The sequence below is a fragment of the Carcharhinus amblyrhynchos genome, chromosome 20 (genome assembly GCF_965287045.1).
Source record: "Carcharhinus amblyrhynchos chromosome 20, sCarAmb.v2.hapA, whole genome shotgun sequence".
In the NCBI taxonomy this organism is placed as follows: domain Eukaryota; kingdom Metazoa; phylum Chordata; class Chondrichthyes; order Carcharhiniformes; family Carcharhinidae; genus Carcharhinus; species Carcharhinus amblyrhynchos.
In genome coordinates, this window is record NC_137343.1 from 50,666,402 (window position 1) to 50,694,369 (window position 27,968).

Here is a 27,968-nt window from a genome sequence, read left to right on the forward strand (position 1 = left end):
CTGTCATTTATTTTGTTTAGTTGAAACAGGCGCAATGTGTATACATGTTTTATGCGGTATATTGTGCAACACATGAAGGGGCCTAAAGCTGCCACCTTTGGCCCTGAAAAGTGCCAAGTCTACCTCAGATTACCTTAGAGGTGTAAAGTATCTCAGACATTTTAGAAACAGACAAAGCTACCTATTTCACACAGCTTCCATGCATTAACACCACTAACAGGGTTCTACCATCAAGCTAAAAAGACTTATGCCTATTAAAGAAATGAGTAATGTAGTATATGAATTTCAGCATCAGTGATGCTAGATATGTAGAAGTTTCAGAGACCAGTGGATCATATCCTATCATGTCCCTTCTGTTGTTCACAACAGGCAAGGTATAACAGCTTGGTATGGCACCTGCTCGGCCCTAGAAACTACAGAAGATCGTGAACGTAGCCCAATACATCACGCAAAGCAGCCTCCCATCCAATAACTCTATCTACACTTCCTGCTACCTCGGAAAATCAGCCAGGATAATTAAGGACCTCCCACACCCCAGACATACCCTCTTCCAACTTCTTCCGTCGGGAAAAAGATACAAAAGTCTGAGGACACGTACTGACTCAAGAACAATTTCTTCCCTGCTGCCATCAGACTTTTGAATGGACCTACCTCGCATTAAGTTGATCTTTCTCTACACCCTAGCTATGACTGTAACACTACATTCTGCACCATCTCCTTTCCTTCTCTATGTGTGCTTTGTCTGTATAGTGTGCAAAAATACTTTTCACCGTACACTAACACATGACAATAATAAATCAAGTCAAATCAAAATCAGAGTCAAGCTGTCTGATTTAAATTTCAAACAAGGCTAAACAGTTAACGGTCAATCACCATCAACTGGTGCATTCTCCAAGACACCACTTCCACCAATCAGAGTCCATTTGCTAGCCAATCAGCACTCTCTTCTCATACAGAATAAATTTGTTTTCCCTTGCACTGTGTTCTTGCAATTGTCCTGATGAGTATATGACAAAATGCTTCAACAAAATATCTCTTTTTTCAGGCATACTTCTAATCAAATGATACTTTAAAAAAAGTTTCCTGAATGCCAGTACGTACGTATTGGCATTCGGAAAACATTTCCATATAAATTACTCTGGGAATTTTGGTCAAATATATCTTTTAGTTGCAATTAAAATAAAAACAAAATACCACCCAATCCTTTAATTAATCTGTTTATGGGATGTGGGGGTCGCTGGTTCGGCTGTCCCTAATTACCCTTGAACTGGGGACATTTAAGAGTCAATCATATTGCTGTAGTCACTTGTAGGCCAGGCCAGGTAAGGATGACCGATTTCCTTCCTTAAAGGAAATTAGTGAACCTGATGAGTTTTTATGACAATCAACAATGATTTCATGGTCATCATTAGAGATTTAATTCCAGATTTTTATTCAATTCAGATGTCAGCATCTGCTGAGGTGGATTTGAACCCAGGTCCCCAGCATTTACCTTGGATCTCTGGATGATTAACGATACCACTGCACCATCACCTATCCTGACCTGTTAGGTATTGTTGATTTATGGAAGGTTTAGTCATGTATTCTGGGAAATTATGTGCATTTTAAATTTTAATGTATGTACTGTTTTTTTAAAATGGGGAGTGAGTGCAGTGTATTGTAATCACTGAATATTTTGTCACATTGCCATCTCCGCAGGGAAGAGTCCACATGAGTCTTCTTTCTGTGCAATACACAAAAAAAAACATGAGGTCCACTTTCAGGTATTAGAACTCACCTTCATTTTTGTCTATTTTGTTGATCATCCGCCTCAAAGGGTCGATGTACTTTGACAGCTGCTTCAGTTTGTCTAGGTATTGCTGTTCCTCAGTTTGCGTCCGACCAGCTGGGCTTGGGACGGAGCCTGGGTTCACTGCAACACCAAAGAAAGATAATCAATTTATGATTAGGCCTTTATGAATCAGTATAGGAAGCCACAACAACATTTATCCCCAGTCACAGCATCACAGGTGCCGGCTCCGGCACAGAGACGGCGCCGGCTCCGGCACAGAGACAGCGTGCACTGACACCGGCTCTGGCACAGAGACAGCGTGCACTGACACCGGCTCTGGCACAGAGACAACGCGCACTGACGCCGGCTCTGGCACAGAGACAGCGCGCACTGACGCCAGCTCTGGCACAGAGACAGCGCGCACTGACGCCAGCTCTGGCACAGAGACAGCGTGCACTGACACCGGCTCTGGCACAGAGACAACGCGCACTGACGCCGGCTCTGGCACAGAGACAGCGCGCACTGACGCCAGCTCTGGCACAGAGACAGCGCGCACTGACACCGGCTCTGGCACAGAGACAGCGCGCACTGACGCCGGCTCTGGCACAGAGACAACGCGCACTGACGCCGGCTCTGGCACAGAGACAGCGCGCACTGACGCCGGCTCCGGCACAGAGACAGCGTGCACTGACGCCGGCTCTGGTACAGACTCAGTGTGCACTGGTGGCAGCTACAACAGTTTTACAGAAAATGAAACTGGAACACATACTCCAACAAGTAAGAATACCATCTGCCTGAGAGCCTATCCTTATTCCCAACAAGCTATGCTGCATTATAATTTCTCCCATATTTGTACTGTTCTTTTCAGCAAATATACTGAGAAAGGAATTCTTTTAATCTGAAAAGGGTAAACTTTTAGCATTCTGGAAACCTAAGATGATCAGCAACATTACATGAAGCAGAGGCTGGTATCAAACGAGTTGAAACCGGTAAGGTCAGTTCACCAAAGTAAAAGTCATATTTAACGTCAGCCTCAGTTCAGCTCATAAAAGCCTCACCTGTATCAAAGGGTGCAAGTCCCAGTTCAGGACTGGAATACGTATTCTCAATGCCATACGAGGATACCACTATGGACTGAATAAGCCAATCAACTAAAGCCCTACTTGCTTTTTAAGATGGATAAAAAAAATCTGCAGTGCCATTTCAGAGAACCTCTCCCTGTATTAGACAGCTGTTTTCTCCAACCAAAAATGATTATCTGGCTATTTGTTCCTTTGGGCTTTGTTGGACATACCTGTGCACAAATTAACTGTTATGCTTCCATACTTTCCAGCACTGACTACACCACAATAAATATTTATTGACAGGCAAGTGAATTCACACTGGGATACAGTTCCTGAAGGTGCTGACTCTCACTGGGATACAGTTCCTGAAGGTGCTGACTCTCGCTGGGATACAGTTCCTGAAGGTGCTGACTCTCACTGGGATACAGTTCCTGAAGGTGCTGACTCTCGCTGGGATACAGTTCCTGAAGGTGCTGACTCTCACTGGGATACAGTTCCTGAAGGTGCTGACTCTCACTGGGATACAGTTCCTGAAGGTGCTGACTCTCACTGGGATACAGTTCCTGAAGGTGCTGACTCTCACTGGGACACAGTTCCTGAAGGTGCTGACTCTCACTGGGATACAGTTCCTGAAGGTGCTGACTCTCACTGGGATACAGTTCCTGAAGGTGCTGACTCTCACTGGAATACAGTTCCTGAAGGTGCTGTCTCTCACTGGGATACAGTTCCTGAAGGTGCTGACTCTCACTGGGATACAGTTCCTGAAGGTGCTGACTCTCACTGGGATACAGTTCCTGAAGGTGCTGACTCTCACTGCAATACAGTTCCTGAAGGTGCTGACTCTCACTGGGATACAGTTCCTGAAGGTGCTGACTCTCACTGCAATACAGTTCCTGAAGGTGCTGACTCTCACTGGGATACAGTTCCTGAAGGTGCTGACTCTCACTAGGATACAGTTCCTGAAGGTGCTGACTCTCACTGGGATACAGTTCCTGAAGGTGCTGACTCTCACTGGGATACAGTTCCTGAAGGCGCTGACTCTCACTGGGATACAGTTCCTGAAGGTGCTGACTCTCACTGGAATACAGTTCCTGAAGGTGCTGTCTCTCACTGGGATACAGTTCCTGAAGGTGCTGACTCTCACTGGGATACAGTTCCTGAAGGTGCTGACTCTCACTGGGATACAGTTCCTGAAGGTGCTGACTCTCACTGGGATACAGTTCCTGAAGGTGCTGACTCTCACTGGGACACTGTTCCTGAAGGTGCTGACTCTCACTGGGATCCAGTTCCTGAAGGTGCTGTCTCTCACTGAGATACAGTTCCAGAGGAAGGTGCTGACTCTCACTGGGATACAGTTCCTGAAGGTGCTGACTCTCACTGGGATACAGTTCCTGAAGGTGCTGACTCTCACTAGGATACAGTTCCTGAAGGTGCTGACTCTCACTGGGGAACAGTTCCTGAAGGTGCTGACTCTCACTGGGATACAGTTCCTGAAGGTGCTGACTCTCACTGGGACACTGTTCCTGAAGGTGCTGACTCTCACTGGGATCCAGTTCCTGAAGGTGCTGTCTCTCACTGAGATACAGTTCCAGAGGAAGGTGCTGACTCTCACTGGGATACAGTTCCTGAAGGTGCTGACTCTCACTGGGATACAGTTCCTGAAGGTGCTGACTCTTACTAGGATACAGTTCCTGAAGGTGCTGACTCTCACTGAAGGACAGTTCCTGAAGGTGCTGACTCTCACTAGGATACAGTTCCTGAAGGTGCTGACTCTCACTGCAATACAGTTCCTGAAGGTGCTGACTCTCACTGGAGGACAGTTCCTGAAGGTGCTGACTCTCACTGAAGGACAGTTCCTGAAGGTGCTGACTCTCACTGAAGGACAGTTCCTGAAGGTGCTGACTCTCACTGGAGGACAGTTCCTGAAGGTGCTGACTCTCACTGGGGAACAGGTCATGGACACACACATTACTTGTGTCAAGGATGTGTTGAACCTCAGCTACACAAATAATAATAGCCCTATATGTAATTCAGCTCTATTTTCCCTTTCACCCTCCTGATCTGAGGAAAAGTGCTGTAGCCAATACCTAGCTTTTTAATGAGGTTCATTTCACAGCCAAATCGATGTACCTCAAATTAATGTTTGTACTAGCTTATCCAGATAATGATCACCATTCATGACTCAGAGGGCTTGTTGGTGAGTGCTCAGGGCTGTGGTGATGCTGCAGTGCATCAAGTTCCTGGGTTAGATTCTCTCAGCTTGACAGCAGTCAAGCTGCAACAGCTTTGCAGTGATTAGTTCTCAGCCTGTGGAGATTCCTTTACAGTTCACAAGGCTAACCCATATTAGTTAATTCCGTCATTAATACAACTCTGAAAGTGAACTCTACATTCAAGGTTTTAAAACTGGATCCAAGGGGACACAGCGGAATAAGCAGAATTTGGGGCTTAATCAATGTTGCACAATATTAGTGTGCAATGCAGCTGTGAATAAAATAACTTCACAAGCCTCTGCTAGATATTGACATTTTTATATCACAGAGCTCTCTGCTAATGCCTGTCTAATCAGGAAACACAATCTATTGGCTTCACTAGATAATGATTGTGGATACATCAGTGAGAGTCATATCAGGGTTGATAATTCTCACTGAGTACATAGAGCACATTGCTAGTTGTCACTTAGGGTAAATTTAATACAACAATTTACAAAAGGGTCCACATGAGGCAGCAAGAGTAGAAACAAGATAAAGATCCAGCCATTGCAGCCCCAAGACAAAACCATATCCTGAGGAGAACAGGTAGGTGGCTAAGCAAGATTTAATTTCACAACACTTTCAGAACGGCTTCTACATCCAGGCCAACATTCTGCCATTCATAAACACAGTAAGAAACAGACCAGCTGTTTAACGGAGCTTGCTGTGTATCAACTAGCTTCTGCGTTTCCCTGCAATGCTCTACCAAAGGGTCATTGGCTAGCTGTGAAACACTTCAGGACTCCCCATGGTCATTCAAATGCACATCCTTTTGTTTCATCCTTCCCTGTTTTTGGAACATTGGAACAGAGAGGCTATTTAGCCCATCACCCTGTTTCAATTAGGTCATGCTTGATCTCTGTCTCATCTCTGGCAGCTTTCATTTTTTCTGATAAAAGTTCACAGATCTGAAACCGTAGCTATGTTTCACTCCATACAGACAGTGCCAGGCTGGCTCAGTATTTCCAGTTTTGTTTTATTTACTTCTGCCTTGGTTGTATGTCTCTTCTCTTCCTCACCCAATAAATAGCCATCAATCTCAGCAGTGAAATTTTCAATTGAATGAGTCACACCAGCTTGTGGAAATATCCCAAAGAAACTCATAAGGGAAGGGGTTTGGGGAAGCTGGAGGGAGGGGTGTGGCTGGAAGGGGGGCTGGGGGAGAGGTGGAAAGAGGTGGGGAGAGGTGGAAAGAGGTGGGGAGAGGTGGAAAGAGGTGGGGAGAGGTGGAAAGAGGTGGGGAGAGGTGGAAAGAGGTGGGGAGAGGTGGAAAGAGGTGGGGAGAGGTGGGGAGAGGTGGAAAGAGGTGGGGAGAGGTGGAAAGAGGTGGGGAGAGGTGGAAAGAGGTGGGGAGAGGTGGAAAGAGGTGGGGAGAGGTGGAAAGAGGTGGGGAGAGGTGGAAAGAGGTGGGGAGAGGTGGAAAGAGGTGGGGAGAGGTGGAAAGAGGTGGGGAGAGGTGGAAAGAGGTGGGGAGAGGTGGAAAGAGGTGGGGAGAGGTGGAAAGAGGTGGGGAGAGGTGGAAAGAGGTGGGGAGAGGTGGAAAGAGGTGGGGAGAGGTGGAAAGAGGTCGGGAGAGGTGGAAAGAGGTCGGGAGAGGTGGAAAGAGGTCGGGAGAGGTGGAAAGAGGTCGGGAGAGGTGGAAAGAGGTCGGGAGAGGTGGAAAGAGGTCGGGAGAGGTGGAAAGAGGTCGGGAGAGGTGGAAAGAGGTCGGGAGAGGTGGAAAGAGGTCGGGAGAGGTGGAAAGAGGTCGGGAGAGGTGGAAAGAGGTCGGGAGAGGTGGAAAGAGGTCGGGAGAGGTGGAAAGAGGTGGAAAGAGGTGGAAAGAGGTGGAAAGAGGTGGGGAGGGGAGGGGATGTAGTGGTCACAGCTCCTGATAACCTTCGGAAGTTCAGCATCAGGCCAATAGGCTCCGTCAGTGACCCCTATGGATAAATACATCACTCTGTGCAGCACACAACATGGACTTTAACCTGGTGTTGTGAGACTTCTTACAGCATACAACATACATAAAGAGTCAGGACTGATCCTGGGTGCTAAGTTGGTTGATGTCAGTCTGGACATTAGTGAACTGGGAACAGCACCCTTGGACTGACAAGGGAAGGAGAGGAATCCCCAGTCGTTGTCTTGCTGCTGTGACATAAAATACATGTTGGCCTGTTCTGATGCGATGCTGACTGCTGAGGAAAGAGCAGGGCCACCCGTTCAGAGTGGCCTGGCATCAACACAGCCGATGGTGGGCTGTGTCGACCTTCGCTACTCAATGTTTCAGTGGCACAAAAGCATTAGAAGTGACACATGGTTGATGCCCATTATCTCCACTGTTTCAAAGCAGTGGGAAAAATACAACAGAAGGCAAAGTTTGGAGGTGTGTGTCGCCAACACCTGAGCCCTGTCATTCAACATCAAACCCAGTCCAAGAGGTATCAATCTTCCCATTGTTAACGGGTAGAGGGCTCAAGACAGTTAGAACATTACCGAGTACTATTACTTATCTCTTCACCACTTGACTGGAGACATGCAAACACCATACCTGGAGTGTTGAGGGGGCCTGGAGAAGGGACGCTGAAATTCTGGGGTGTCCGTGCTGCAGCCGGGCTCTGTGTTGTCTGTGCTGATGGACTTGGCAGGAAGGCACTTGGCGATGGAGCTGGACCAGAACTGTAATAGATCAATCAGATTGTGATTTGGTTTTTGATAGTCAGTGGATGCACCCTAGACTATCTCACCCGTCGGCAGATCTTATACTTGGTGAAGAATTTCAAGGGAAATAAGTAAGAATGGTCAATCTGTGTTTCGTAACAATGAACCAACACAACAACCGTCTCTGCAGCATTATACATCTTAAACTTTCTGACAAGTAGTTAAAATGAGCTGGACCACCTGCTGCTGCATTCAGGATAATCCCTCACAGTGGGTGAGGAGCAGTCAAGCAAGAGAGTTTAAAGAGGTGGATTGAGGCAGTCTGATTCTAAACCCACTATATAAAGCTGTCCAGTAATAGGTACTCTCAGCCTGCCTGACATGGTGAACACGGAATAATTACAAATAATAACAGACCAAGTTAGAAACATAGAAAAACTGCAGCACAAAAGAGGACCTTCGGCCCACAAGTTGAGCCAAACATGTCCCTACCTACTAGGCTTACCTGTAACCCTCTAAGTTCCATGTACTTATCCAAAAGTCTCTTAAAAGATCCTATCGAATCCGCCTCCACCATCACTGCCGGCAGCCGATTCCACGCACCTCTGAGTGAAAAACTTACCCTGACATCTCCCCTGTACTTACTCCCCAACACCCTAAACCTGTGTCCTCTTGCCCTATTGTGTGCTTGACAGCAACTCCTGTCCTACCTCGGAAAATATGGTAGGAGACACTCAATGGACTGAATGGTCTTCTGTGTCATAATCCCTTTCTGATTTTGGCACTTTTCACATGCCAAGGAGTGAATTATGCTAAGCAGGGTGGAATCAGGACAATCTCCCTTTCAGTTACGTGTATTTCCATGTTAATGAGTGAATTACACCTGCTCTCATGAAATATCAGACACATTCTGGCTACAAGGCCCCAGGCTTCCTCACAAGAAAAATCCTAATGGGATAATGGAATACAGTGTTAAGAACCTCTTTTCATATAGGAGGAAGCTGATTCCAGAGGACAGCCTTATGAGACTAAGGCTTAAGCTGCCAGAACACAAAACCCGTATAAACTCTGGTGTTGTGTTCATAAAGAGAAGGATTGATCCACAGATCTTTACAATTACCATATTACATAGGACCAAATCTGAACATCTCAACTGCCAAAAAATTGCAAGAAAGGAGGAACAGTGGCAAACACCTGTCAGTCTCTATTTGAATAGGGCCTAACCTTTACCTGGTAGCACCTATAAAGAGGTTATCTTCAATCTAAGGCCTCAGGGGTGTCTAAACAGTTAGAATGGTGAGGGATTCATCAGTGTGACCTCAGTGAGAGAGTCTCAATTCATCACCAATTGCTCAATAACAAATCACCACATTGGACCTCACATCAGTGAGCTTCCGCTTTTAAACACTGACCCTTTCTGTTCCTGAGTGTCTGCAACCATCAGAAGAGGATAGAGTAGTGTTTTTCAATGAACATCAGAGAATGAAAGCCATAAAAGCTGTCCAATTGCTGTCAAACCACACAGTCTGTAATCATGCTCTTCAGGAAAGGGAGCTTGCTCTATGTCAGCCCCAGAATGATTCCAGCTTCACACTATGCCCCTAAGACAACCAAGGATGGTCCATCAATTCTGAAATCAATGTCATCGACATGCCGAGCACGAATGAAAAATAAATCAATCATTTTGAGAGAGATTCTCATGATTAGGTTTTTAAAAGCCTGGAGAAATAGAACATTTGTTCTTCGCCTTTCAGTGCTGCTGTGTGTGTGTGTGTGTGTGTGTGTGTGTGTGTGTGTGTGTGTGTGTGTGTGTGTCTGGGACATAGTATAGGAGGTGAGAGAAGTTTGGATTTGAGAGCCACAGTGCACTTCCTAGGTAAGAGTTCTATTCAGAACTTGACTTTACCTCATGCTCAAAGCAGCAATGCAGTGCATCAGCTCTGGAGGCAGGCTAAACCCAAAAAAAACACTAACACATGACAGCTGATCCAATTACAGCTGATATTTATATGAAAAACTAAATGAAACAATGTTTTCCAAGCTTTCATCCATTTTGCTTTGAATAATTCATCCACGTGGAGTACTAAAGGGTTTCAGTTTCACTAAAATTTGAAATTATAGGACAGTGTCGTTTTATGACATTCCAGACTTTCTCCTTTTCTACACTGTCTTTCAGTACTGTTGATCTGTCTTGCTTAATACTTAGCTGCCTTGCACATTCTCTCCCATTTCCTTTGGAGGGAGGAAGGAATAATGGAAGAGAGGGAAAAAGGAAAGACAAAGACAATGCAAGAGAGAGAGCTGAAGAAAGAGATAAAAATAGGCATCTGTTCAACGTCAGTGAGAACAAGCAAACAAAGTGGCAGGAAAAACAAAACAGGTTCTGTTGTGGTGCAGAGAGAGGCCAAGAAGTGGCTGGACAGTTGTTATGTGATACAGAGCAACGCCAACAACATGAATTCAATTCCTATACCGACTAAGATTATTCATGAAGGTGCCACCCTCTCGGCCTCGCCCTTTGCTGAGGTATGGCGATCCTCAGTTTAAATCATCCCAGTCAGCTCTCCACCTCAAAGAGGACAGCAGCCTACGGCCATCTGGGACTATGGCGACATTACCTTTATATAAAGGACTGATGGAAAGCATTATACCACAATGGATAGGACACCAGCTCATGGCCTCACTCTTTTGTCTGTTGTTTCTGTGGCCTGAAGAAGTGTCTGAGGAGAGTGGGTAACATTCAGGATGGGTTAGGTGCTATGAAGAAGGGCTTGAGTGGAGCCACAGCAATAAGATGCCTTTCCATAGATGGGGCATACAAATTTAAAGCTACACAAAATCTCACAGGGTAGAGGCAGAGAGGTCCCAGAAGAACAATCTTTAATCAGCGAAGCTATCGCAAATTAGTGCTGGATTTGATATAAGATTGTGAAGCATTACTGATGGGAATATTTTGTTACTCAAAAAACGTACCTAGAGCATGCCACTGGACAAGGAAATACTAAGATAAGAGACATGTTTAAACTGGGTTAAATGGATTAAAGAGGACAAAATAGACAGTGAAACACATTATTACAGCTGGAAATCAGTTAATTCCTAGTGTATTATTGGATGCAAGTTTTGAATGCCAACCCCAATCTCAGGAAACACAAATAACCTGCTCATCAATGCTCAGTGTGGGTCCTGCCAGGGTCACTCAGCTTCTGACTGTATTACAGCATTGACCCAAACATGGGCAAGAGAGCTGAATTCCAGAGATGAGATGGGAGTGACTGCACTTGACATCACATCAAGGCAGCATTTGACTGAGTGAGGCATGCAGGAGCTCTAGTAAAACAGGAATAAGGGGTAAAAATCTCCATTAGTTGGAATCATACATAGCTCGCTGGAAGATGATTGTTGTTGTTGGTGGTCAATCATCTCAATCCCAGGACATCGCTAAGGTATTCCTCAGGTTAAGTGTCCTAGGCCCAACTATCTTCAGGTGCTGCATCAATCACCTTCCATAACCATACAGGGGGTGAAGTGGGGATGTTTGCTGATGATTGCAAAATGTTCAACATTATATCTCTGCATCGGTACCTCTGATACTGAAGTAGCCAGTGTCCATGTGCAATAACACCTGGATAACATTCAGACTTTGCCTGGTCAAGTGGCAAGTAACATTCGTGCTGTACAAGTACCAGCCAATGACAATCTCCAACAAGCGGGAATCTAACCATCTTCCTTAGACATTCAATGGCATTACCTTCACTGAATCCTTCACTATCAACATCCTAGTAGTTACCATTAATCAGAAACTAACTGGACATCCATATAAATAATATGCCTACGAGAGCATATTAGAGGCTGGGAATTCTGTGGAGTGTAACTCAACTCCTCACCCCTCAGTCTGTGCACCACCTACAAGGCACAGGGAGAAATATGATAAAATACTCTCCACTTGCCTGGAGAATGCAGCTCAACCAGTGCCCAAAAGCCTGACACCATCCAGTATAATCCAACCTACTTGATCAGCTGTCTACCTACCACCTTAAACATTCACTCCCTTTACCAATGGCACACAGTGACAGGACTATGTGCTGTCACTAAGTTATGCACAGCAACTCATCAAGGCTCCTTTGACAGCACCTTCCAAACCCATGATCTCCGTCACTTTGGAGAACAAGTGCATAACAACACTATCTCCTGCAAGTTCCTCTCCAAGCCACTCAAGGAATGGTTCAAAAAGGCAGCTTTCCACCACCTTCCAAAGAGCATGAGGGTTGGGCAATAAGTACTAGTCTTGCCAGCAATGTGTACATTCTATAATGAATTTTATAAACCTGAATACAAAAAGAAACCCAATTCACGTGCAATCGGACAAAACTATCACTGTAAAACTGAACTTTAAGTAAGTCATATCGATGACAAATAATCTCTATAATTATACATAATGTAGCAAAATGATTTCTACAGTAACAAAGCATTCTTTTTTGCAATATGCCTTTTGAACAGGTTCTTTTGTGATTGAAGCAGATGCCAAATGGAGCTTTTATCTGTAATTATGTGACACGTTTGCCCTATTGTCCAAAGCAATTCAGTGACAAATATTACTTGTAGGAAATTGAAAATGATTCTGTTCCAAGGAATCAAGCATTTCGAGATCAGCTATGGTGCAAATAAGATGCATTCCCTCCCAATGTGTTGCATCTGGCACAGGGATGTTAAGATATGAAATAACAAAGTTTAAGAGATATCTTGACAATTACATGAATAAGCAGGAAATAGAAGGATATGGACCCCATAGAGGTGAAAGGACTTTGGTTTAGAAAGGCATCATGTGTCAGCACAGGCTTGGTGTGCCAAAGGGCCCGTTCACGTGCTGTATTGTTCCTAGTTTCTTTGTATTCCAAACTTAGTTCCTCCCACTTTCCCCTTTCCTTGGAACTTTGTTCATGCTGTCTCAGTTCTATACGTGCTCTTCCTTTCTTGGCTATGGCCCTGATGTTGGTATTCTCCAACATCACAGTGGCTCCTTTTAACTCATGAGGTATCCTTTGTCTTGTAAATTCTGAGCTATGACCACCAATACAGCCTGACCTCTATCTCTCGACGGCTGAATTTGATTTTTTAATTCGTTCTGGAAATTATGTGTGCGGAACTTTTCTATTCTTGGACAGTCCAATTTGTACGGCCCAGTAGATTTTAACTTCACCTATCCTTTTTAATAACAATGCCTCTCCATTCCACAACCTACCCAACCCACTGTACAATCAATTATACGGATCACATTTTCTCTGTGCTCACTCTCTTCAACCCCTCCACAATGCAATGTCTGAACAATACACCTTTGTCGCTTCCTCACCCTTTAACATGTAATGACAATATTTTTATGTATTATTGGACTTTGGGCAAGAGTGCAAAATGGGCAATAACCTGCAATTGGAAATTAAACTGGGGAAGAGAGTTGTATAACCAATTGTCTACCCAATAACGCTTATTACACAATATTTCTCAAAGACAGAATGCACACCCCTCCCTTCCATTTCTAACCAACAATGATCAAATTTAGGTAGTTTCACCCTTATCCCTCTTAATCTACTAAGATTATTCCCTTTATCAACTCCTCCGACTTTAAACACTACTCCCACAGGTCAACTATTAAATCGGTTTCCAAAAGGCTCTTCTTAAACCTTCCCCTCCCAACCATTTACTGGAGGTGGTGGCCTAACAGCATTGTCACTGGACAGATAATCCAGAGTCCACCCCACCCCTCCGCCACACACACACACACACCCCACCAACATTCCCCCCCCCCCCGCCCCACACACGCACACCCCACCAACACCCCCCCGCCCCACACACACACACGCCCCACCCCGCCCCACACACACGCACCCCCCGCCCCACACACACACACGCACCCCCCCACCCCACACACACACGCACGCCCCCCCCGCCCCACACACACACACACGCACCCCCCCGCCCCACACACACACACGCACCACCCCGCCCCACACACACGCACCCCCCGCCCCACACACACACACGCACCCCCCCGCCCCACACACACACACGCACCCCCCCGCCCCACACACACACACGCACCCCCCCGCCCCACACACACACACACACACACACACGCCCCACCCCGCCCCACACACACGCACCACCCCGCCCCACACACACACACACGCACCCCCCCGCCCCACACACACACACGCACCCCCCCGCCCCACACACACACACACGCACCCCCCCGCCCCACACACACACACACGCACCCCCCCGCCCCACACACACATGCACGCCCCCCCCGCCCCACACACACACACGCACCACCCCGCCCCACACACACACACACACACGCACCCCCCCGCCCCACACACACACACACGCACCCCCCCGCCCCACACACACACACGCACCCCCCGCCCCACACACACACACGCACCCCCCCACCCCACACACACACGCACGCCCCCCCCGCCCCACACACACACACACGCACCCCCCCGCCCCACACACACACACGCCCCACCCCGCCCCACACACACGCACCCCCCGCCCCACACACACACACGCACCCCCCCACCCCACACACACACGCACGCCCCCCCCGCCCCACACACACACACACGCACCCCCCCGCCCCACACACACACACGCCCCACCCCGCCCCACACACACGCACCCCCCGCCCCACACACACACACGCACCCCCCCGCCCCACACACACACACACACGCCCCACCCCGCCCCACACACACGCACCACCCCGCCCCACACACACACACACGCACCCCCCCGCCCCACACACACACACGCACCCCCCCGCCCCACACACACACACGCACCCCCCCGCCCCACACACACACACACGCACCACCCCGCCCCACACACACGCACCACCCCGCCCCACACACACACACACGCACCCCCTCGCCCCACACACACACACGCACCCCCCCGCCCCACACACACACACACGCACCCCCCCGCCCCACACACACACACACGCACCCCCCCGCCCCACACACACACGCACGCCCCCCCCGCCCCACACACACACACGCACCACCCCGCCCCACACACACACACACACGCACCCCCCCGCCCCACACACACACACACCCCCCCGCCCCACACACACACACGCACCCCCCGCCCCACACACACACACGCACCCCCCCACCCCACACACACACGCACGCCCCCCCCGCCCCACACACACACACACGCACCCCCCCGCCCCACACACACACACGCCCCACCCCGCCCCACACACACGCACCCCCCGCCCCACACACACACACGCACCCCCCCACCCCACACACACACGCATGCCCCCCCCGCCCCACACACACACACACGCACCCCCCCGCCCCACACACACACACGCCCCACCCCGCCCCACACACACGCACCCCCCGCCCCACACACACACACGCACCCCCCCGCCCCACACACACACACACACGCCCCACCCCGCCCCACACACACGCACCACCCCGCCCCACACACACACACGCGCACCCCCCCGCCCCACACACACACACGCACCCCCCCGCCCCACACACACACACGCACCCCCCCGCCCCACACACACACACACACACACACACACGCCCCACCCCGCCCCACACACACGCACCACCCCGCCCCACACACACACACACGCACCCCCCCGCCCCACACACACACACGCACCCCCCCGCCCCACACACACACACGCACCCCCCCGCCCCACACACACACACACGCACCCCCCCGCCCCACACACACACACACACGCACCCCCCGCCCCACACACACACACACGCACCCCCCCGCCCCCCACACACACACGCACCCCCCCGCCCCACCCCGCCCCACACACACGCACCCCCCCGCCCCACACACACACACACGCACCCCCCACCCCACACACACACGCACGCCCCCCCCGCCCCCCACACACACACGCACCCCCCCGCCCCACACACACACACGCACCCCCCACCCCACACACACATGCACGCCCCCCCCGCCCCACACACACACACGCACCCCCCGCCTCACACACACACACGCACCCCCCCGCCCCACACACACACATGCACCCGCCCCACACGCACACATCCCCACCCCACACACACACACACAACCCCCCCACCTCACCCCACACACACACACAACCCCCCCCACCTCACCCCACACACACGCCCCCCCCACCTCACCCCACTCACACGCCCCCCCCACCTCACCCCACTCACACGCCCCCCCCACCTCACCCCACTCACACGCCCCCCCCACCTCACCCCACTCACACGCCCCCCCCCCACCTCACCCCACTCACACACCCCACCGCCCCCCCCCACCACACACAACAATGTGGTTGGCTCTTAAATGCCCTAAGAACTGGCCACTCAGTTCAAGGGCAATTAGAGAAGATCAACCACTGATACCCACATTGAATGAATTTGAAAATAAATTCTAACTCTCTGTCCAAAAACCTGAACAGTATTCCCACTTTCTGGGGATCGTTTTATTATCACTCCTATTATACCAAATCAATACCATGATGGTGCTCTCAGAACCTCTTGCTGCTCCCAATTTCTATATGCTCTTCATGTTGAAAACAAGATTCTTTGAGGTATCTTATTCCATCTCGTTCTTTGTTATGACACAAAACTGCTTGCTTCACTGAAGTCTCCATTGTCTTCAGACTATTAAAACAACACTTCAATGTCACCAAATCACCAACCTCTGGCTTTTCACTTTGCTTTCTTGATAAACAATGTGGATAGTTCCCACCACATCACCTGGAATCCCAAGTGTTCTGGACTGATTCAAGTACATCATGTTTTGAAAAAAGATCAGTCACTTTATCCTCAGATTCAAGAGTCCAATCTTGGATTCAAGGACGAAAAGGTATTTTATATAAATAATATTAGCTGCATTGTTTAAGCCCTATATTGATTACATTCATCGGAGATCAATGCTGTAGTGTTTAATTAGGATGGTCCTATCCTTTGAACAGTTAAAATGTACAGCTGGGTTACAGCCTGTTGTAAGCACAAGTTCTTATGAACACCTCTGCATGATATTGGCAAGACAGTCTGAATCGCTAATAAGAATGAGGTCAGATACAGTTTACTACACTAATAATAGCTGGTCCACAGAATTGAAGCTGGGTTGGGATTATTAAATCACTGCAGTGAGTGCTGAGGTCCCTTGGCGAATACACCTGTACTTATGGTTGCATGAATGGATTACACATTAGGACTTGAATGACAGTACTAATTTCACCACGTGTGTGCTACAGCTGCAAAGAACAGGACAAAAGAAGATGGCTAAATGCACACCAATCCAAAGCACATAATTCCAAAGTAATTTATATCACTTAGAATTCCTCATCTACCCACCATCGTCACTGACAGTTCAATTACACACATATTAGATATTTAACCCTAGTTGTGCAGATCTTAATTGGGATTTGGTGATTTTGTAAAATGCTTTAGTATCTCAAGTTTATCAAGTGTTGATGCATTCACACTATTGTTTAGCGTACAGGACCTCCAACTCACTAATGCCACAATCCTTCAGAAGGAGTGAAAGAACCATGTAGATAACTTTGTGTATTAATCTTACCATCACTCTGTGATCTCTTCTACTACTAATTCCACACTAACCAGTTCTGATCAAAGATTTATCTACCTTAACTCTTTTTCTCTCTCTACAGATGCTGCTCAACCTGCTGAGTATTTCCAGCCCTTTCTGTTTTTGTTTCAGAATTTCAGCATCTGTAACATTCTGCTTTTATATACATTTTCTTATATTTTCTCCTTGGCCTGGAGTATGTGCTGGTTCAAATCCATGAATACCAGTCCCAGGTCATCTCATATAATTTTGAGAAAATAGAGCTGAGGCAGAAGATCATTCATGATGGTACATTGATTGACGGAGCAGGTTCAAAGGGCCACATGGTCTACTCCTGCTCCTCCATCTAATGTTCTTATGTCGATCCAGCAGTGATTATGCTACAACAGGATAATACCTTTCCTGCTTGTCCCTAAATTATTTGTTAGCAAATGCCTTCTGGAAATCCATATAAATATCCAGTGACGTTTTCTGTCCAACTTCATCAACTTCCTCAAAAAATTCAATCAGATCTGTCAGCATCTTATCCTTTACAGATCTATGTTAGATCTCTCTGATTAGCTGAATGTTCAAGGTGTGCAGTCACCCTATCAAACACCAGACACTTCACACCCTGTCCAATAGGCTGAACAAGCCTGTTTGCATTGTCTGCATTCTACTCAACCCCAAGCTGATTTTCCACATCAGCAATACTATCCACTTCAGACTTGTACTATCACCCAATATACACACACACACAAACATACATTATCATGGTAAAAGATGTTAAACTGACTGAAGCCATAGTTGACTATGTCTCCAACAAAATAAACTTTCTGGCATTCCAAGAAACTGCTTTCTCTGAGGAAACTCTAAGGACTGGGTGAGCTGCAGAAGACCAACTTCCAAGGGAATTATATAAAAGCCATTTACATTGCCTAAGTCGGGCACGGCTAATGGAGACTGCCAGTCTGCTAGGACAAAGGACCCTGAAACCTCTTGACAGTAATGGTTGAAACCTTAACACTCTCAAGAATCGAGATGAAGAAATATACGTCCTTAGTCAAATCCAGTGGAGAAGTGGGTGTCATGTCACATGACCTCCCTTCCCCCAACTAGGAGGACCAATTACAGTGAGAGGCTGTACTGCTAATCAGGCTGCCCTCTTCCATCTACCAAGCAGCAGTTCGAAACCACAGCTCTGTCCAAGTTTTAATGTTTTAACGCATGGCTCCCATCTCTGTCGTTTCTACTGGAATTTCTGTACCAGTGCCTACAAGACTAATTCACTTCTGCTTGCCCATCTCATCACTGGAAAAGTGGACTTCAGCCTGGTGACCTCTGTAAAGGAATACACCTTAGGACATTTCATTCTGGACTCACATGAAACGATTATTCTTATTTTCACTGTGGTCTTTGCCTTGTAGTTCTTTCTTTCCTTGATATCTCTCTTTTATTAAATGAATGCAAAGGTTGGGGGGGGGGGGGGACATTATGAACCCTCTTCACACATTTTGAGTGTGAACAAATTTAACTAACCCTCTTAGTTTATCCTATCCTGAGTGTGCTGTGCGTTCAAAAATAGAAAATTGAATCATATCAAAGCGGAGGGATTGGGAAATCAGGATTGACTTAGTTAAACCTTCTCCTGTATTTAACCCCCATGTTTGCTGTAGCCTCCACCTGCTGTTGAAACCCTTATTCTTGTCCTTGGGCATCTCCAGACTACTATTCGCTTGAGAGACTTTCTATCTTTAACCCTCAGTTCATCCAAAACTCTGGTGCTTGTACTCCTCACCAATCGCCCCTGCCTTTACTGATCCTGGATCCGTCTTCCAATCCCTCAAACATAAAAGTTCTCATTCCCATATTTGCTTCACTTCACTGCTTTCACCTCACCACTAAGGTCAGTGTCTTCAAACCTCTAAGCCCAATGCTTTCAAAACTCCTACTGTAACCTCTAATCCCTCATTTAAAAACATTATTTAGAAGCCTTGGAACATTTTTCTATATTCAAGTTTTGTTAATTCTTTCATGGAATGTGGATGTCACTGGTTTGGCCAGAATTTATTACTAATTCCCTTAAGAAGGCAGTGGAGCCTTCTTGAACCGTTGAAGTCCATCTGGTGTAGGTACACATACAGCACTGTTAGGAAAGGACTTCTGTGATTTTGGCCCAGAGACAGTGGGATGGTGTGTGGAGGGGAGCTTGCATATGGCAGTGTTCCTATACGTCTGCTGCCTTTGTCCTGCTAAGTGCTAGAAGTCACAGGTTTGGAAGGTGCTGTTGACGAAAAACTTGGTGAGTTGGTGCAATGCATCTTGTAGATGTTACATACTGCTGCCACTATGCATCAGTGGTGGAATGAGTATATGTTGAAGGTGGCAAATGGAGTGCCAATCAAGTAGGCGGCCTTGTCCTGGATAGTGTCAAGATTCTTGAGTGCTGTTGAAGCTGCACTCATCCAGGCAAGTAGAGGGAGAATATTCTGTCACAATCCTGACTTGTGCCATGTGGGTGGTGCTATATAAATGCAAACTGAACAAGCATTAAAAGAGGCTCAAATACAAGATTTCAATCTTGTACATTCACTCTGAAGGCATCCTGAGAACACATCCATCCAGTACTATACATACTACTTGGGGACATTGTTAAATGATGGGGCAAGTCCAGTGAAACATCATTAGACTAATGGAGTAAAACTAATGGAACATACTTTAACATTGACACTAATAAACAATGCAAAATATTAAGAGCAATAATTGCTCTACTGCAGACTGATATTCACACTATGATCAAAGAGACATGAACAGTAATAAAAATGTTAATTTTGGCAACAGATTATTTTAAACAAGTATAATTTTTACTTCTGTTCAAGGCTGGAAACCAGTAATATATTAAAAAAATACAAAGATAGACAAAACAGAACTGTGCTACAATTTTAGAAGTACAGCACCCAGGAAGAACCTTGCATCCTTCCTCTACTGACAGCAGACACTGATTTCCAAACAACAGGACTTAGTTTAAAGAAACTATTTCATCTTTAAAGTAAAACCGCAAACTACAGTCGTGGCTACACAAGCAACCCCCAGCCCATCAAACTGAGCTGGAGGGCAAATTCAGTGAACCAGCAACGCTCCACAAACAGCCTTAGCCTCCCCACATCAATGTCACAAAGTTAACAAATGACAAAACTTCTACTGAAAAGGTGACCACTCAGAGATGGTGCTGAACAGCAAATGGAGTCTCATTTCTATACAACTCTTTCTGATCTAAAACTCAAGTCACATCCAGCCCGCCTCTTTTCAAGTGTGGCTCAGAATTCCTATTCCTAGAAAATGTGGCATTGAAAGAGTCAAAACTGGACTTACCTCACAGAGCTCTGCTGGGATGAAGGAGGTTGGGGGGACGGCTGCGGCTGTGGTGGTGGAAGCATTGTCTGCACTTGCTGGACTGGAGAAGGTATCATGGCAATCGCATTGTTAACCTGTAGTTAGGCAGACGACAGCAGACAATGAATACCCACACACAATATCTCAGAACATTCCTCCTGCATCCTTCTTCATACTCGGAAGCAGAGGCTGCAGATTACCTTCCATAAGAGAGTGCAGTCTACAAAGACCTAGCCTACATCATCACAAAACCTCGTCACTACTGTTGATAGGTTGCTAAGATAAAACTACTGTGCTCCGCTAACCCATTTATAATGAGTTCAAATTCACTGGTTCAATCCTGATACCTGCCAACTAAGTTAGAGCTGAGATTCAGTTCAATTATGTTGATTAAAAAATAAATTGTAAATCATAGAAATTATTTTCAGTTCCTTCCCTCCCCAACAGGATATATATTTTTATCTGACTACATTTCAGAAGTACTTTTTCGGCTGCTAAGTGCTTTGGAACATCCCTAGGATGCATTCGGTGCACGACAAATGCAGTTCTTGATCTGCTGTAATCAAAATTAAGCAATTCACTTCAAAGCTGCTAGACAATATATTCAGTTGCATTGTGAAGTCTTCGCCAAATATTGTGGGTTGCTGAACAACTGGATCTTTCCCAGCTGAACAACCAGCTACTAATAAGCAAATTACTCCAAAAAACTTTACAATGGAACAAAAAAAAATTTACATTTGTGGCTACGAACTGGCATAATCAGAGGGATAGAATCAAAGCACAGACACACCTGGGATCAATCTCTGCTCTGAGGTAGGCAGCACTAAAGGGCTACTAACAATTAGCTTCAATGTCTCTGGGAGGTAGTTAGGGTTTTTAACCAGTCGTTTCTGCTGCATTATACACATGTGAGCATCAGAGGAAGGCAATGTGAGTTTGCACATAATGTCCCCATGGTTATGTAGAATCATGTGGTGCCATGAATTTCACTTTGAGCTGTAATGAGCTTGTGCTGCCTTAACTGATGTCAGCTCACCCCCTACTTCAAGCATTTAATCAGTGAAGCTGGCCACCGTTACACAGATATAATGTCTCCTAGAGGATGCTGAAAGAGGGGTGGTGGTGAGGGGGGCTGTTGCGGGTGGCTGTAGAAGCAAAAGAAACGGACAGTGGCGTGCTCCTGGAATCTAAACCGACAGCCCTTTTATATTTTGCAGCCGCATTAAAAATTTGGTCTCAGGTATCAAAAGGGATTACTGAAGTTTGCTGATTATACCGGAAAAACAAGAAAATTAAGAGGGTGCCGGGGGAATGAAGTGAAGTGGACAGGTAGGTGGCAGATTGTGTAGCAAAACATGTCCACATTTTGGATAATGAGAGAGGGGAAGCGATCTACGAACGGTAAAGAGTGCAGAATCAGAGAGATCAAGAGTTAAGATATATAGATCATTCAAAGGCACCAGAAGTAAAAAAGACCATTACAACACAAATGAAATCCTGGATTTTACACTATTAATAGAAGAGACGCCTTAGGCCACAACTGAAGTATTGCTGTGGGAGGTACAAATATGCAAGAAATATCAGCAACAGGAAGAAACAAGGGAAGACAGACCTTGGAGTTATATGAGAGTATGTATGTGTGCTCTTCCCAAAGCCTGGTCCTTGGCTTATTGTCTGTTGATGTTTCGTTCTGAGCTGTTTCCTTGGCAGTTTTGCTCAGTGGTGGTTTGCCATTGCCTTCCACTCTCAGAAGCAGAGTGAGGAGGTCACATTAGGGGGGTATATGTGCACAAATTGTTGAAGGGTACAGGGCAGGTTGGGAGAAAGGTTAAAGGTTCATACAGGATCCTGGGTTTTAAAGAGTACAAAGAGGCAAAAAAGCCGCATAAAGCATTGATTTAGCCTCAACTGAAATGTTATGCCATATTCTGGGCACCACGCTTTAGGAAAGATATGAAGGCATTAGAGAAGGTGCAGAAAAGATTCACAAGAATGACTGTAGTGAGGAGGAACTTTGGTTACATGGATAGGCTGCAGAAGTTGTGACTGTTTTTCTTAGCGATGAGAAGTTTGAGAAGAAAGGCATTCAAAAACATCAAGAGTCTGGCTGGGGGAAACAGAAACTGTTCCGATGGGCACAAGTGTCAAGAACCAGAGGAGAGGGATTTAAGAACCAACAGCAATATGAGGAAAGACCTTTTTATTTAGCAAGTGGTTAGGATACGGAATGTAATGCCTGAGAGTTTAATGGAGGAAGATAATGGATGGGCTTTCAAAGCAGAATTGGAAAACACATGAAGAGCAAACAAAATTGCGGAATTATGAGGAGAGCCGATTTGCCCTTGCAGAGAGCCAGCACTGACATGGGAGGCCAAATGGTCTCCTTCTGTGCTGTAACTATTTTATGATATTAATCCTGGACTAAGAACCATGACTATGGTATAGAAAGATAAAAATGGAATTCTCACTGAAAGGTTCAATTACCTGGAGTTCTAAAAATGAAAATCTGTCAAGATAATTTGAGTTAGAAAACCTTTAAAAAAGCTACCATCATGTCAAGTACCATCAATGTGGAACATGATGCTGCACAATAGGTTTTGTTATATCTGTGTATGTGCATGCACTTGTGCACATTTTCTCTTGAAGTGTTGTAACTACTTGTTTGTGCTACACATCTAACAGCACTATGATGTATTCTACAAAGAACAATATATGTTCTTCAAATGCGTAATCTAATGTCTATATTAAAATGTTTGAAGACTTAGTTCTCTCACTAGCCTAGCACACAACAGTCTAGTACTGAGCTACTCATAGTAAATAGTCTCACAACACCAGGTTAAAGTCCAACAGGTTTATTTGATAGCACTGTTGGACTTTAACCTGGTGTTGTGAGACTACTTACTGTGCCTACCCCAGTCCAACGCTGGCATCTCCACATCATGAGCTACCCAGACATAAAGGTCCCACTCTTAGTTCCTGGTTGGTGCTGTGTTAGCTGTTTGGAGCACCGAATACTCAAGAATTGGTTTCAGTGTCCTGAGCCAGGGAAAGAGAAAAATAATCCAACTGAAGACTAAAACTATGGGCTGTACTAAACCTTTATAAAAGATAGCTAACAACATGGTTCAAACTAAACCTATATAAAGAATACCTGAAACCATGGGTTATACCAAAAAAGGATACGTGAAAATATCTCATAAAGATACGGGAAAGAACTGGCAGGCTGGGTATCATTGAAAAAAGGAGGGTGACTTATTAAAGGCCTTTGGAAGGTTTTGACTGGGTACATAGAGAAAATGTTTCCTTTTATGGAAAAGAGCATAACTCATCAATATAAGACAGTGACCAAGAAACCTAATAGGGAATTCAGGAAAAACTTCTTTATCCAAAGTCTTGAGAATTTGGAATTCTCCACCACAGCGAGTGTTTGAAGCAAATAGTAAAAATTCACAAAGGGGAAACTTTTTTAAAGTTTCAAAGTTAATTTATTAGTGTCACAAGTAGGCTTACATTAACATTACTGTGAAAATTTAAAGTTACTGTGAAAATCTCCTAGTTGCCACACTCTGATGTCAGTTTGCGTACACTGAAGGAGAATTGAGCATGGCCACACATTTTAATATAGACATGCTGGTTAGCATCTAACCAGCGCGTCTTTCAGATTGTGGGAGGAAACCGGAGCAGCCGGAGGAAACCTATGCAGACATGGGGTGAACATGCAGACTCCACACAGACAGTGACTCAAGCTGGGAATCGAACCCGGGTCCCTGATGCTGTGAGGCAGCAGTGCTAACCACTGTGCCATCGTACCACCCAATGCCAGACGCGCGTATGAGGGAGAAGGGAATAAAAGGTCATGCTGATAGATTTAGCTAAGAAAAGATGTGAGGAGACTCAAATGAAGCATAAACACTGACATGGACTGGTTGGGCCAAATGGCCTGTTTCTCTGCTGTATATCCTATGTAATACAATGGAAAAACCCATCCCACTTCAGCTTACACTGAATGTGCAGGAATTTCCTTCAATTAAATAGCAGGAAGACTGAAGCCATTCTTTTCAGTGCCCTAATATGGGTAAATAGAGAGAATGGTTCCTCTTATGGAGAAGAGCATAACAAGAGGCCATCAATATGAGACAGTCACAAAGAAACCTAATAGGGAATTCAGGAAAAACTTCTTTATCCAAAAAGTCGTGAGAATTTGGACTTTTCTACCACTGCGAGTGTTTGAAGATTCGTTGAGGGGACTGCTACCCAGTCTATCCCCTCCCCAGGCGGCTGTCTGAGATTAAGCCAATCTGTTCACAACCTTGGTGTCACAACTAATCCCAAAGTGAGCATCCAACCTCATACTCCAGCTCTAATATTGCCTAGTTCTACCTCCATTACACCATTTGATTTGGCTCCTGTGCCAGCATACCTGCTGTTGAAACTCTCATTCATGCAATTGTTACCTCTAGAATCAGCTATTCCAACACATTTTAGTAAACTTAAGGTTGTCCAAAATTCTGCTGCCTGTGTCTTACTTCAGAAGTCCAGAGATCACCTGTGTCCCCTGACCTATACTGATTCCCATTCAAGCAACAACTTGATCGCTAACAGGAGGAGAAGGATGCAGTAATATCTACATCCTTAGTGGTGGATTCAGCAGCTGTCAATGCAAAAGTCAAGGCTGGAGAATTTGCAGCATCTTCAGCCACAAGTGCCGAGTGATTCATCTACCTCAACCTCCTCCTCAGGTCTCCAGCATCATAAATGCCAGTCATCAGCCTTTCGATTCACTCCACATGACATCAAGGCTCTGAGCCCTAACAATATTCGAGCAATAGCACTGAAGGCTTGTGCTCTAAAGCTAGCCGTGCCTTGGTCAAGTTAGCTATAACACTGGCATCCAGAAAACTGCCCAGGGAGGTCCCGTCTACAAGAAGCAGGACATATCCCATCAGTCTATTTCAATCATTGGCAAAGTGATGGAAAGTGTCGCCAACAGCACTACTATTCAGCATTTACTAGCAATAACCTGCTCAGTGACACTCAGTTTGGTTTCCACCAGGGCAGATCAGCTCCTGACCTCACCAAAGCCTTGGTCCAAACATGGTCAAAATATGAACTCCAAAGGTGAGGTGAAAGTGACTGCCCTTAATATAAAGGCAGCATTTGACCGAGTGTGGCATCAAGGAGCCCTAGCAAAACTGAAGTCTATGGGAAAACTCTCTGGTGTTTGGAGTCATACCTAACACAAAGCAATCTTCTCAGCCTAGGACAACAGAGTAGGAGCTCCTCAGCATAGTGTCCCAGGCCCAACCATCTTCAGATGCTCCATCAATGACTTTCCTTCCATCTTAAGGTCAGGAGTGGGGATGTTCCTCGATGATTTCACAATGTTCAGTAACTCCTCAGACACTTAAGCAGTCTATGCCCAAATACAGCAAAACCCAGACAGGTTTGGGCTGACAAGTGACAAGTAACATTTGCACGGGAGGTAGGAGTGTAGTGGTATTGTCACTGGACTAGTAATCCAGAGACCCAGGCAAGGCCTGAGGACCTGGATTCATATCCCATCTGGTTCACTCATATCCTTTAAATCTGCCATCCTTACCCAATCTGGCCAATACGCTACTCCACCTCCGGGAAACAGAAGCTCTGGACCTGTGAGGAATACTCAGCACCGGGAGGAGATAAAGGCGAGCATAGTGACGATGCCTTCACTCATCTCCGGGAAGCAGACAGCTCCGGACTCGTGAGGAATATTCAGCATCGGGAAAGGATAAAGGACAGCGCAGGGACAAGGCCTACACTCATCTCCGGAAAGCAGGCAGCTCTGGACCTGTGAGGAACAGTTTCTCTTCAAACAACGTACTGTGTTTGAAAGAAAATTGAAGAGTGGCACCACAGGAAAGTGACAAGCTGACTGGTTAGTAAGTAACTGACTGTGTTTAAATGCCTGAAGCTAAAAGCTTCTTGACCATATCCTCCACCTGCGAGGCCAATTTAAGAGTCCTATGGACCCAGACCAAGGTCCTTCTGTTCCTCTACACTGCTAAGAGTTCTACCCTTGATATTGTACTCCTTCATCTCATTGGACCTGCCAAAATGGACCACTACACATTTATCCGCATTGAAGTCCATCTGCCACTTCTCCGCCCAGTCTTGCATCCTATCTACGTCACACTGCAACTTCTGACATCCCTCCAGACCATCCACAACACCACCAACCTTCGTATCGTCGGCGAACTTACTAACCCATCCCTCCACTTCCTCATCCAGGTCATTTATGAAAATTACAAACAGCAAGGGTCCTAGAACAGATCCCTGGGGCACTCCACTGGTGACCGACCTCCATGCAGAGAAAGACCCATCTACAACCACTCTCTGCCTTCTGCAGGCAAGCCAGTTCTGGATCCACAAGGCAACAGCCCCTTGGATCCCATGCCCTCACTTTCTCAAGAAGTCTTGCATGGGGGACCTTATTGAATGCCTTGCTGAAGTCCATATAAACCACATCCACCGCTCTTCCTTCGTCAACGTGTTTAATCGCATTTTCAAAGAACTCAACCAAGCTCGTAAGGCACGACCTGCCTTTGACAAAGCCTTGCTGACTACTCTTGATCATACTAAACTTCTCTAAATGTTCATAAATCCTGTCCCTCAGGATCCTCTCCATCAGCTTACCAACCAATGAAGTCAGACTCACCGGTCAATAATTTCCTGGGCTATCCTTGTTCCCTTTCTTGAAAATAGGAACCACATCCGCAATTCTCCAATCCTCCGGAACCTCTCCCGTCTCCATCAACGACGCAATGATAATCGACAGAGGCTCTGCAATCACTTCCCTCGCCTCCCACAGCAACCTGGGGTACATCCCATCCAGTCCCGGCGACTTATCTATCTTGATGCAATTCAAAAGTACCAACACATCCTCTTTCTTAACATCCATATACTCAATCTTTTCAGTCCATCGCAAACCTGCAGTACAACCTCCCAGATCATTTTCCACTGTGAACACCGGGGTAAAGTGTTCATTAAGCACCTCTGCCATCTCTACCGGTTCCACACAGACTTTTCCCCCTTCACCTTTTATAGGTCCTATTCCTTCACTTCTCATCCTTTTACTCTTCACATATTTGTAGAACGCCTTAATCTTGCCCACCAAGGCCTTCTCATGACCTCTTCTGGCTCTCCTAATTTCCTTTTTAAGCTCCCTCCTACAACCCATAAACTCCTTTAGAACCTTAACATCGC

At 46.4% G+C, this 27,968-nt stretch overlaps 1 protein-coding gene across 4 annotated transcripts in view; it reads right to left on the bottom strand.

Moving 5' to 3' along the window:
* Window positions 1-27,968, bottom strand: part of med15 (mediator complex subunit 15) — a 117,170-nt gene that overhangs the window by 20,704 nt on the left and 68,498 nt on the right. For all 4 annotated transcript variants that reach the window (XM_080208597.1, XM_080208598.1, XM_080208594.1 and 1 more), the window contains 3 exons: window positions 20,706-20,821; window positions 7,618-7,745; window positions 1,778-1,912 (listed from right to left, as the gene is read on the bottom strand). In XM_080208597.1, the coding sequence (XP_080064723.1) occupies window positions 1,778-1,912; window positions 7,618-7,745; window positions 20,706-20,821 (379 nt within the window). The remainder of the gene's footprint in view (window positions 1-1,777; window positions 1,913-7,617; window positions 7,746-20,705; window positions 20,822-27,968) is intronic.